The sequence below is a fragment of the Desmodus rotundus genome, chromosome 10 (assembly GCF_022682495.2).
Source record: "Desmodus rotundus isolate HL8 chromosome 10, HLdesRot8A.1, whole genome shotgun sequence".
Taxonomy (NCBI): domain Eukaryota; kingdom Metazoa; phylum Chordata; class Mammalia; order Chiroptera; family Phyllostomidae; genus Desmodus; species Desmodus rotundus.
Window position 1 is genome coordinate 32,879,939 of NC_071396.1, and position 13,261 is coordinate 32,893,199.

Below are 13,261 nucleotides of genomic sequence, written 5' to 3' on the forward strand. Positions count from 1 at the left end.
CAACTCGTGGTGCTGGGTTGTCTCCGGGAATGCTGTTCCTTGTGTGTTGTGCCTCTCTCCTTGTGTCCACTGGCGGGACTTGCCTTGGGGGTGGCCTCTTCCAGTAAGCTCTGTCTGCGCCTCCACCTTCCAGAGAGTTTATTCCTCCTTCCTGATCCCTGTAAAAGTTTTATTATTATATTTATCATACTATAACATAACTGTTTACGTGTGTGTGTTCCTTATTAAGTTGGTAGGTGTCAGCTAGTGTTTATCCCTAAAGCTCAGCAACTAGCTGTGTACATATAATATTCTTGGGGCTCAGAATCACGAGGTTACCTAGTGTGAGGCAGATGTTATGCACATATATAAAGAAAAGGAGGCCCTAAGCGCAAAAAAGGTTGTGGTGTACTCTCCCATTTCAGAGTCAGCTGTAAGATGAGTATAAGGAGGTCAGGTTTCTGATTTTTAAATTAAATTAAATTTCTCTTTTAATTATCATGAGAATTCTGATTTTTTTAATTCCATGATAATTATTTTGATTATTTGCATGTGTATATTTGCCCTAAATTTAGGACCGTTCTGCCTATTGAGTAATCCAGCACTGGTAAAGAATAGATTCAAGAGTGAATATGGTGGTTAGTGTTTTTGTTGTTTTGGTTTTTGTTTTAATTCGCTGTGTTCTTTTGTTTTACTGTGTGTGTTGTGCTGTATGGGACTCTTCATTCTCTTCTTGTCCTGACCACCTGCCGGAGGCTCCCCTCCCTATGTCACCGCATTTGTGACCAGTACTTTTGCTTTTTTCTTGGTGATTGGTGAGTACCGTGTCATGTGATCCTAGGCCAGAGCAAGACTAACTGTACCATGAGAGAAACAAGGCACGTAACGGGTCTCAGCATCGTTGTTCCCTAAAGTATGGGCTAGGACTCCAGAGCAGAAACGTCACCAAGTCTGCTCTTCTGACTTGGAGGAGGTGGGGCAGGAAAAGAACCGCCATTACATCACGGGGTCTGCAGATGATGCTCAGGTACACTAAGGTTTGAGAATCATGCTAATGCTCAGTTATTAATTGATGCAGCATTTTGACAGTTGTTCTTCACTTTTAATTTTATAACCATAAACTTAATCCTGCAATCCAACTAGACTTGGAAAAGGTAAAGAAAATATGGAACCCAGTGAACTCTGGCAAGAGCCCAAAGATTATAGAATGTTCCAGCAGATGGGGGTGAGGGGTGCCTTCCTGAGCTGCCAAAGGAATGGTCTGGTGGTTAAGATAAAACACAAGTCACATTTATTAGGGTGGTCCACAGTCAGCAGCGGTGATCTTCTTGCTGGTCTTGTCGTTTCTGGACCTAGAGTGCTCTGTGGCTGACACAACACCCTTGCCATCCTTCGCCTGCCCGAAGACCACATGCTTGTCATATGGCCACTCAGTCTTGGCATTGCAGGTGAAAAACTGGGAACTGTTGTGTTGGATCCAGCGTCTGCCATGGACAGATGCCGGGACCCGTACCCTTCAGGGTGAAAATCTCATCATCAACATGTCTTCCCTTAGATGGACTTGCCACTTGTGCCCTGTGCTGTGTGAAGTCACTGCCCTGGCACATGTATCCTGGGATAAGTCTGTGAAAGCAGGAACCGTTATAACCAAACCCTCTCTCCCCCGTGCTCAGAGCACGAAAGTTTTCTGCTGTCTGTGGAGCTGCGTCTGTAAATAGCTTGAAGGAGATGTGCCCCTAGGGCCTGCCCTTGGCAGCGATGTCGAACACAGTGGGGTGACCATGGCTGGGCCGGGAAGCCCTGGCGTGGCTGCGTCTACAAGGCCTCATGAATGCAGTTGGTAGACGACAGGAGTCAGACATTCATGAAGCTCCTGCACGGTTTCCTCAGTCCCTTACTTAGGAAATGCTTGGTACATGTAGTCTTTCACGCTTTCTGTAGAACCTGACAGCCGCACCAGGAAAGCCTGTTTGCCCTTGGACCCTGCTTCTCCTTCTGTGGCTCAGAATTCCCTGCTCCCACCCCCAGCCTCTACCTAACCCTCGGCCACCAGCCCAGGGTTCTCGGGAATGAAGGAAAGAGTCTTTGGATCCTGTTATTTCCCTGGAGGAACTGCCGAACATTGACTGTTGTACAAGAATTCAGAGTATGTGTTGTCATTGTCATGTCAGCCCTCACCCTAAGTGTTTGTGGGTTTCGAAGGATGTACTGCAGTCCAATCTTAGCAGGGTCCCTGGTCGTGGGAATTTGTCTGAAGCACAGTCTGCCATGCAGGTATCCTGTAGGTAAAAATTTTCTGGTCATGTCTGGCTGGATCCCAAACAGCTGCACTCCTCATATTGAGACTGGGGGTGGTGCGGGGGGGTGGTTTGCACATCTTTTTTTGTGTGTATTTGGAAACTCCCCTGTTGTGGATGACAAAAGCCATGTCCACTGAAGTGATAGGTTTGTCAGACCTGGACAGCTGGTTCTTAGCAAATGGGTGGAGATTGCCAAGCTAACAGGTCAAGAGAGTTTGCAGTTTGCAGTGTAATTACCTGGTACAGTGTTGGGAACCTCTTAATACCCCCTCAATGCTCCCCGCCAACCATGGACTTTTCATTAATTGTGGAGTTCCTGTTAAAAGTCTTCTCTAGTATAATATGTGGGTAGGGCAAAGAATAGTGAGTTTGGGACAGGCATTTTTGTTTTGATTGCCTTTATTTTATTAGCTTTGGGGACCATGAATTGTATATTTCTTCCGTTTGCACATGTAGGGAAAAATGTCTTTTTACTCATTTTTAGTTCAGCTGTGATACATTGAATGGCTGAGGACTTAAAACAGATGTGCCGTGCATAATCTTTTCTTCCTGATTACAGAAGTCCTATCTGTTCATTGTTTGAATAGTTGTGATTAAGAAACCGATAATTTGGGAATGGAAAATTCCTTGTAATTCCCAGAAATATGTATACTTAACATTTTGGTATTTGGTCCTTCAGATTCTTTTCTATGATTATTTTGTTATATACTTGAATTATATTTTACCCACCAAGGTATTTTAGGACAGAAATATGTCTCTCCTGTGCTTGAAGCCTTTCATTTAACCATTTATGGTTTTCAGTGTATTTTACTTGGTAGTCCCCACTGAGACCCAGAAAGTCTGCAAGGGAGAAGAAACTGTGGCTTCCTCTCCGTGCCTGGCAGTGTGCTCAAGCATTTCACTTGGATTATCTCTTAGTTTTGCTCCAGCTTCACAGCATAGGCGGGAGTTACTGTGTCTTTATACACATGAAGAGAAAGAGGCAGGCAAGTTAAGTGACTTGCTCACAGTTAATCGGTGAGGAACTTGGGGTGCCTACCCATTTAATTAGACTTCTTGTCTAGAGAATAAGATGTTGCACCTTAGGCCTTTCCTCTATTTGGAAGTGTTTTTTAATGGAAAATAAATTTTTTTGAGATGTATACACCTGTTGAATGAGGACACATTGCTGCTTTGACTTTAGAAGTAGCTTATTAGTTTTTTTAAAAGGTTTTATTTGTTTTTAGAAGAGAAGGAAAGGAGGAGAGGGAGAGAAACGTTGATATGAAAGAGAAACATTGCTCGGTTGCCTTTTGTACACCCCTGACCTGGGACTGAACCTGCAACCCAGGCGTGTTCCCTGACTTGGAATAGAACCGGCAACCTTTCGCTTTGTGGGATGATGCCCAACCAACTAAGCCACGTCAGTCAGGGTTAGTAGTTTTTGACCAGAAGTTGGTATTACATGACCCAGTGGCTAAATCTAGCCTGATGTCCTTTTTGTAAATAAAGTTTCATTAGAACATGGCCACCCACATTCATTTATATATTGCAAAAGACTGTCTGACCTGCAAAGCCTGAAATAATTACCTTCTGGCCCTTTACAGAAAATGTCTGTTGACCCCTGCTGTGGGCCTCCATTTTTATTTAGGTATGTAATTTTTTTTCAGACGCTTTGGTGTTTGGAAGTGCTTTCTTCTCCCAAAGTAGTCAAACTGCCATATCACTTCATCCCTAAGTGTTTGTGTGATCCTGTGTAGTTAATGCATTTCTACATAGTCCTTTGCAGATAGTGTGAATTACAAAAAAAAATTCCAAAACTTTGCTACTGTTAACCTTTGTAAAGCACTGCACATCCAGTGCTGGCCAATTCTGGCACATCGCATTCTATGAAAACAGGCCAATGATAGTTGATGTTAAAGTGCAGGAAGGGGTTACAGCCAGTCTTTGCTTCTCTAAGCAGCAGCACCCTGAGCTTTCTTACACATGGCCGTTATGGGGGAATGTAGATTTATGTAGCTGAGATAGTTGCATTAAAGTTGGGTGAGTCTTGCCCTGGCCAGTGTGGCTCAGTTGGTTGGAGCATTATCCTGTAATGGGAAGGTTGCAGGTTTGATTCCCAGTCAGGGCACATACCTGGGTTGAGGGTTCAGTTGGGTCCAGGCATGTACCATTCCCAGTCCAGGCGCATATGGAGGCAACCAGTTGATGCTTCTCTCTAGCATCAGTGTTTCTCTCTCCTCCGTCCTCTCTAAAAGCATTAATAATAAAAAAAAGTCCTTGGAGGAGAAAAAAAAAAGAAAGGAAATATGGAAACATTTTTTAAAAATTGGATGAATCTTGTTTTGACATCAAGTGAATTTGTTTTATACAACAGTAAGCTATTAAATTTGTTTTCTTTCAGCAGTTTGAAAAATGGAAAATGTGGGAAGAATAAAAATGCTTAATTACTGTGATTGTTACTGTTTCACACCCCTCAGATTTATGACTCCTCAGAACTCTAGCTGGTTACTACTGAATGACAGATTTATTCTTTAAATTTTTTTTTTAAAGATTTCATTTATTTATTTTTAAAGAGAGGGGGAAGGAGAAAGAAAAGGAATGACATTGATGTGTGAGAGAAACATTGATCGGCTGCCCCTCGCACACCCACGACCAGGGGCCTGGCCCGCAACCCAGGCATGTGCCCTGACTGGGAATCAAACCCGTGACCTTTCTGTTTGCAGGATGACGCCCAACCTATTGAGCCCCACCAGTCAGGGCAACAGATTTATTCTTTCAACAGCCTGCATTGCCAGCACAGCAATGACCTGTCCCTTTGACCAGTGTGGGAGGACTGGCACTTTGTCATTCCTGTCTAATCCTGATATCAGAACAACGTGCCTGGGTTTAGAGAGTTTACTATTCCAAACTGATACGGTGGCATCAGCCTTTCCATAGAGCCACTTGAGTTTCACCAGCTCTTTTGTACAAGTGCAGTGGGAGCCACTCAGAAGTTGATGTTTGTGGTCCTTACACACACAGTCATTTTACACGTCTTGGCAAATGGAGAAACATGAGAGGGCTAGGAAGTCACGGGTATGTCTCCATAGATTTCTCCAGTCGCATGGGGATTACCAAGGTTTTAATTCATGTTCAGTTTCCACTAATATTTCTTCTGCTTGTGATGAGAAGAATACTTAAGTTAGTTCAGGCAAATTGGTTCATAAATTTATGGATTTTTTTTTCAATCCTTTGTCCCAGGCAAGTCTGAACAGGACCTGGAAAGCTGATTAAAAGGCCAGTGAGCATGCTGAGCTTAATTTCAAATTAAATGGATTTTAATGCACTGAGAAAGTACTCAAGTGCTTCAATCTCCCTTTTTAATCCATGCTTGAATCTAATGGACTGGAAATACTTACTTTCCTACTACAAGAGTTGGTTATTGCTACATTTCTCAAGCTTGACATTCATTGTCGATTTCTGCAGGTGATTTTAACACCTAAGGATACAAAATTACTAAATGAAGGCATACAGGAAGGAAAGAGAGCCCTGAGCCAGGAAGTGTGCTGTAGTGCATGGGGTGGACCAGGGAATGACCTGGGGCAGCGCGAAGGTGGTCTGTCAGTCAGTGTGGGCGGGGGGGGCATGGGGAAGCCACCTGGCTGTCAGCATCCTCCTGCCTTTGTCCAGCAGCTCGCATTGAAGCCCACTCATCAATGGAGATGACGAGGGGTGTAGGAGCCTGGTTATGTTTTTTTTTCCCTAAGTATGTTAACTACTTTTTAGGTGAGTCTTCATCTCGGATATAAACATCCTGACCAAACTGGAAGACCTGTGGAGATTTTAAAATTGAGAGGATTTTATTCTGTGAATTATATGCTGTCCCTAAGGTGTTGCCTTTTATTCTGAACATTTGGTAATTGATAACCTTCTATTTATCTATTTGGATTTCAATTGTTAGTGCTATTTTGTGATCTGGTAGAACACAAAGTGTGGGATTTTATCTATTTGCATGTGTGAGTTATTGTACATTACTGTTTATATTGCTGGGTAGTATGTGCTTTAATTGACTTCAGTTACCTATTACAGATGGGTAAGACACTTCTTTAGAGCAAATTATAATGAAATTACTTGGGTCCGCTTCTCTGACTTTTGCAAAGATGAAATCAGCTCATTCTCAAATTTAGGGTGTCTGACAAAGGACCTGCCCTTCTGCAGTCTGCGATTCTGGACCGTAATATTTTAGCTTAGATGAATCACAAAGTTAAACTTTGAAGAACCTGCTATTCTTAATATTCAGGAATGCATTATACAATCTTGGAAGTTTACTTTAAAGTTTTCCATAAGATTTTTGTAAGAATTCAGTTAGTGAAAGTAACGATAGGGGGTTTAGCTATTAATTTTAATTTTAAAGAGGACGACAACTTTAAGTTGTTGGAAGCCAGCTGTAGCTTCCCTTTCCTGAGAGCGGGGCAGAGAAGAGAGCTTTCATGGTCCACTGCCACCCTCTTTCCTTTCTTTTTCTTTCTTTTTTATTTATTGATTTGAGTGAGAGAGGAAGGGAGAGAAACATCCACTTGTTCCACCCATCTGTGTATTCCTTGGTTGATTCTTGTATGTGCCTTGACCAGGGATTGAACCCACGACCTTGGCGTATTGGGGCAATGCTCTAACCAACTGAACTATCTGGCCAGGGTGTGTTTTTTTTAACAGTTGCCACCCTCTTTTCCCCGTGCTCCCTGGTGGGGCTGGGAGCAGCATTGGGTGAGTTTGAGGGGTTATGCAAAAGCATAACTGAACATACACTGTTTTTACTGTAGTGATAAATTGCTTTTAATATCCTGTTCGTTGTTGGAACGTTTTTGATGACAGTGAAACCTTTTTTCTTTATTTTTTCCCCCACTTGAGAAGTTTTCTCCCCACTTGAAAAGATTGAATCTGGGCTACAAGGAGTTTTGAGGTCTTTGACCTTCGTGCCTTCCCAAACCTCTAAGGCAAGCCCGCTGGGTGGGTATCCGGTGACCTCAGACTTCGATTGTGCTCAGGCACCCGTGCTTGGCATCTAGGACTTTAGGTGGTTTTTATGTTTTTGGTGATAACTTTTAATTTTATTCTTACTTATTTCTTCTCCCTGTTCTTTTTCAGTGTCCTGGGTCATGAAACTTAATCCACAGCAAGCTCCACTATATGTGAGTAAATCATGAAATTTCTTTTCATTTTATACTTCCCTGTCCTGTTTACTTGTTAAAATAAACCCCAATATGCTGTCAGGAATGTTACTATCAGGAATTTTTAATAATCTGCACGTGAATTTATTGGTGTGACAAACTTCAGGAATTGAATTTGATTTAGTAAATACTAACTGATTAATAATATGTGCATGGTTCTGAGCTGAGTACAAATAATATCATACCTGCAAGACTGTGAGCTGAACTAGTCAGGGGGATAAGATGCACATTTAAACCAATTGCATCGCTCTGTGAAATGATTTTGTGGCTCCTTTTACTTACAGTGCATTTCTGTAAAGGTAGTGTGATCTTTCTACTGCCCGTCTGCGTTACCCTGTGTTGCAGCTAGGTGGTGCTCTGTCACTGACTCTTAGGAGTCTGAGTGAAAGCTGGTGTACCATCTGAAGTCAGGCAAGTCACAGGGACTTACCCTGTTTTGATGAAAAAAAGTAACTGTTCAGTGACAGTCCATGGGTGAGGTGTTTAATTCTCTGCTCCTAGGGAAAGACCTAATACACAAAAAACCAAAAAGAGTATGTTGAAGTTTTTCTTTCACTTTATATTTTGAACCTGCTAAGGGTGAGTATCATCAGCAAGAAAGAGAACTATTAGTAAATAAGGAAAAACACTGCATCCTGAGAAATATTTTTAAAAACCCCACAAATCTCATAGCACTTAACGATAGAGACTTGCATAAAGTCCTTTTTAAAAATAAGTAGCCCAAGTTTAATTTTTCATTTCACATGTTTTAAATTTTTTTAATGTTTTACTCGAAATAAGTTCAGATTTACAGAAAAGTTGCAGGAGTACAACTCACCTCTGTTCATCTCTTATTAACATTTAGTCAACTTAGCTTATCATTCTCTGTATTACATATTTTTTGAATCACTTGAAAGTTGCAGACATCATACCCTATTCCCCTAAATATTTCAGCATATATTTCGTAAGAACTAGGACATTTCTCTTTCATAACCACAGTACAGTGAACAAAAACGGAATTCTAACATCAATGTAATACTCTTATGTAACATGAGTCCACATCCAGATTTCTGTGATTACCCCAGTAATGTCCTTTATAGCATCCCCCTCCTGTCTCGTCCCCAATCCAGGATTCAGTCTACGATTCCACACTGTATTTGTGTCTTTTTAGTTCCTCTGCTTCTCTGTCTTTTATCACAGTGACTGTTTGGGATATTATAGACCAGTTACTTCGTAGCAATTTTGGTTTGTATGATGTTTTCTCCTAACTTGGGCAGGAATGCTACATAAACGGTGCCCTTATTGGTGTATTGTATTGATTCCTTGGTTATTGTGGTGTTGCTTATGCATAATTGAATTTATCTGTTCCAGTGGAAGTGGGCATTTAAAGGAGATGCTGTGATTCTTCACTTCCCCCCTTTAATGCTTAAAGTTCAGATTGCAAGTAATGTTGTTTCTGGTTTGGAAGCACCTTTTGCATAGTGGATTTGCCTAACATGGGACATCCTTGTTCTAAGGTGTGCCCTTGAATGTAAGTGAAAGGGCCAATGTTAGCAGAGAGCACATTGTGAGTGATTCATTGCCTGAGGTTTGAACAGAATGTTGTCTCTGCCCTTGTGGGTACATACAGGGTTTTTGAACAAATGTAATTAATTCTTAACTAAGCGGGTGCAGCCATATTTAATACGGAACATAGTCGTCATTCAGTGAAGATTTGTTGAGTGCATGAATGAAATACAGTTTAGACAAGGCTATATAAAATATTAGTAAGCTGCCCTTCTTATTAACAGAACAACTCCTTTTCTTAAAATTGCTCGTTTGTTTCCCAGGTTTCTTTATTAATTACTGTATGTGGGCCCAGCATAGTTAGTGGTGCCATCTTTGTGATTGAAGGTGTTGCTGACAAGGAAATAAATGTGATAATGATGTCTTTATTGTGCATGGGTAGCTTCCCCTTTACCGTTGTAAAGAAATCTGTACAGCTTATCTGATAGAATTCTATTGTACAGATAACTTATATCTTACCTTGTCGTTAGCAAATTGAAAAGTCATACTAGAAATAGTGCCTGTTATCTCTTGAGTCCTGAATTACTGCCTCGAGTCCTAATGGGACTTGTGGTCTGAGCCACTTGCTTACGTGACAACTAATATGCTTTTATGAGGACAGTACATGTGCCCTTTGGCTCCATACCCCTTCTCGCTGTCAAGATAAAAGCACAGACTTTCCCCAGAAGGGGCAGGGGATGAGGACTGCTGTCAGGTGATAAAAGAAGAAGCCAGGCACTCGAAACAAATGTTGGTATTTATTTATAAAGCAAACAAAATAGGCCCTACACCACCCACACACTAAGCTCCACTGACTAGCAACCTACCAACTGGACACTAGCAACAGTAAACAAATCCTCCCCCGGACGAACAGCTGAGAAGGAAGCAAGATTTTTAAACTTCTGAAGGAAGGGGAGGGGAAGGAAGAGGAAAGGGTCTTTGGATGCCTCTTATCTTAGGCTCCAGGTTTATTCTAGTAATGAACTATAGAAATGATCCCTAAAAGTATAGTCTTTCCAGGTTTATTCTGGAAGAGATCCGCAGAGGCCCGGCCTGAAGCTCTGTAAGGTACAATATGTGTCCAGAATAAAGAGGCTTGGATTAACCCCCTAGTCACAGGCCAGAGGCAGCCCTCCCTTTCTCCTGTCCTCCTTGTTCTGGAGGAAAAGTTGTGATGGTGCACCCAACTGAGTGTCCCACTGTCGGGTCTATGCATGGGAACAGTTTGATGGGTCGTGGGCATCACTGTGTTTCCTGGGTGGTTGAGCCCCATCTTCTGGAAGAGTGAAGAAACTGAGCTACAGACTGATTGAGGGATTTGCCTGAAGTTTCATGGGGGTTGTGGTAGATCTGGTCAGGTAGCAGAATCTGCAAATAGAGAGCTTAGCCAGTGTCACAGGAGGCAGGTCTTTAGTTGGCTTGAATTTAAGATTTAAAGTACACGCATAGAGAAGTTACAGTACAAGACTCAATAAATGAGCTAAGTAACTGGAAGATAGTAGCAAAGGGAAGATTGGAAGAAGTAAGGAATATTTGAAAAGATAACAGTGATCTCCTTTTTCAGAATAGTCAACATATAATGTCTCTATGGGCTGTAGACACATTGGAGAGCAGTTTACAGATACTTGGAATCCCTGTTATGTGGAAAAAAGGAGTCACAATAAATCGTGCATTGTTTTGTGTGTGTGTGTGTGTGCGCGTATAAGTTTTTTCAGTTTTCTTTTGCTTAATCCCTTCACCCTTTTCACCCAGTCCCCCAACCTTTCTCCCCTCTAACGGCCGTCAGTCTGTTCTCTGTATCTATGAGTCTGTTTCTGTTTTCTTTGTCAGTTTATTTTGTTCATTAGCTTCCACATACAAGTGAAATCATATGGTGCTTGTCTTTCTCTGACTGGCTTATTCCACTTAGCATAATAGTCTGCAGGTCCATCCATGCTGTTGCACAAGGTGAGATTTTGTACCACAGCTTTTTTATGCACTCGTCAAACTGATGGACACTTGGGCTACTTCCAGATCTTGGCTATTGTAAATAATGCTGCAGTGAGCATAGGGGTGCACAGTTTTTTTGAATTAGTGTTTCTGGTTTCTTTGGATATATTCCCTGTAGTGGAATCTCTGGGTCAAATGTTGGTTGTTTTTAAGCCAGTAAGTTTTGAGGGGAGTTTACTATGTTAAGCAGTTGATAACTAACGTGTGTGTATGTAGAGAGAGGGACCACACACACCTGTAGCTGTTTTTACATCTGTCTCCACATATTAGATTGTTCACTGTGCATACATTCATTACCCCATAGAACAAGACACACACACAATGCCCGTCATGGCCCTGTAACAGAAAAGTAATTTTCTTGTACATCACAGTTGCTGCAGCTCTGTGATGCTTTTCTGTATTAGAATAATGTTCTTTCTTGGTTTTCGGAGTGTTCCGTGGGCACCAGCACTTTGTGGCTAATGATACTCCACAGTGGGTGGCCGTGGCTGACACTGACTGAGAAGGTTTATATTGCTGATGATTTGCTAACTAAGTGACCATAAGAATACACTTAAAGAGAGAAAACTTAGGGTGCATTTCTCTGATTCTTCCGTTATAAATTTGCTTTCTGTGTCCCCAAGATTTGTAGTCCACTGAACACATCTCTAGGTCTCCCTCTGGAAAGCCAAAACTCATTTTCCCTTACATTTTATCATTCTTCTCACGAAATGTGTTTCCTTAGCTGGAGTCGAAATAACCTGGCTAGGCCTCTTGCTTGGCTGTTAGGCTGCACATTGCTCTCACAAAGAGAGCTTTATCAGCCGGCAGATCTCTTAAATGAATTACCTGCCATTGCCTTAACAATACTTGTCTGATGGGTTGGCTCCAACGTTTTGTAGACTGGTGACTCTTTTTAGCCACTTCTGTGGACTATGTTTAAATAAGGACACTTTATCACTAGTGCCAAAAGAAATAAGGAAATCAAGTGTTCCTCAATTTAGCTTTTGATGATTTTATAAACCAAGAACTTCAGTTTCCTTTTGTTGGACTTTTTAATCAGTCTCCAGAAATTTGTTTGGAAGTTAATACGCTTTGCCTTTGCAGGTAGCATTCCCTTATTTTTCCTTGGTATTTTCAGAGCAGATGAAGATATATCGATCAGGGCCTGTCTGCAGGATGCTGTTACAGTAACTGGTGTTTCTCAAGCATCTGAAAAATTGTGGGAAGCGGAGTTGGAGTTAACACTTCCATTTGGTCCTAGAGAAGTCTTACTATCCTAGGAAGACCAAAATGTAACAGTCTTGTACCTTTAATTCATTCAATAAGTATTTGTGAAGCACTGTTAAGGCAATGGAAGATCTGTTCTTCAAGGAATAGATTCTTTCACAGGGGCTCAGATGCAGAGGCTGTTCAATGACAGCACAAGCAATACATGTTCGAGAGCTAGGTCAGCTATATGCATGTAGTCAGTGACGGTCCATAGCAGAGTGAGAAAGGAGGTATTGGTAGAAATGACTGGGAAGCCTGCGGGAAAGACGGAGCCTCTACTGTCCTGGATAGGCCGGCTGTGGAGAGAGCAAAGAGCACAGTGGAGGAAGCGAATCCAGACTGTGAGGTAAGGCAGGGACATGCGTTATGTTATCAGAGGTGGTGAGGGGTCTGGTTTGACCGGAGAGGACGGTTTGCCCTGGAGAATACTTGGAGATGAGATTATATAGATGGAGTTGCTGTGGTCACGATAGTAGTCACTAGCCACAGTGACTATTTAATTCACTTAAAATGAAATCAAATAGGAGAGAGAACCAAGATGGCGGGGTAGGTAGACACACTGCGCCTTCTCGCACAACCAGAACTGACAGAAAATCGAACGGCAAGGAAGTCCGACACCCAGGAAATAAAAAATAAACATTCATCCAGACTGGTAGGAGGGGCGGAGATGGGCAGCCGAGGTGCAGAGGACTCGCGTTGCCGTGGCGGGACCGAGACTGGCGGAGTGTGGGAAGAACGGGGCAGGCAGTCTGACCCTGGCAGACCCTGCGACCCCACATTCGCGCACAGATAAACCGGGACGAACGGCGGGGAGCGAAGCAGACCGCACAACCCAGGGCTCCAGCACGGGGAAATAAAGCCTCAAACCTCTGATTGAAAACGCCCGTGGGGGTTGGGGCGACAGCAGGAGAGACTCCCAGCCTCACAGGAGAGGTCGTTGGAGAGACCCACAGGGGCCTAGAGTGTGCACAAGCCCACCCACTCGGGAGCCAGCACCAGAGGGGCCCAGTTTGATTGTGGGTAGTGGAG

The 13,261-nt window shown here is 42.5% G+C and overlaps 1 protein-coding gene and 1 pseudogene across 10 annotated transcripts in view; one reads left to right on the forward strand and one right to left on the reverse strand.

The window, feature by feature from the left end:
* AKAP13 (A-kinase anchoring protein 13) overlaps positions 1 to 13,261 on the forward strand; it is a 230,064-nt gene that overhangs the window by 48,673 nt on the left and 168,130 nt on the right. For all 10 annotated transcript variants that reach the window (XM_045196387.2, XM_024561921.3, XM_024561924.3 and 7 more), the window contains one exon: positions 7,386 to 7,429. In XM_045196387.2, the coding sequence (XP_045052322.2) occupies positions 7,397 to 7,429 (33 nt within the window). In that variant the 5' untranslated portion in view covers positions 7,386 to 7,396. The remainder of the gene's footprint in view (positions 1 to 7,385; positions 7,430 to 13,261) is intronic.
* On the reverse strand, positions 9,929 to 10,007 carry LOC112306158 (small nucleolar RNA U3; annotated as a pseudogene).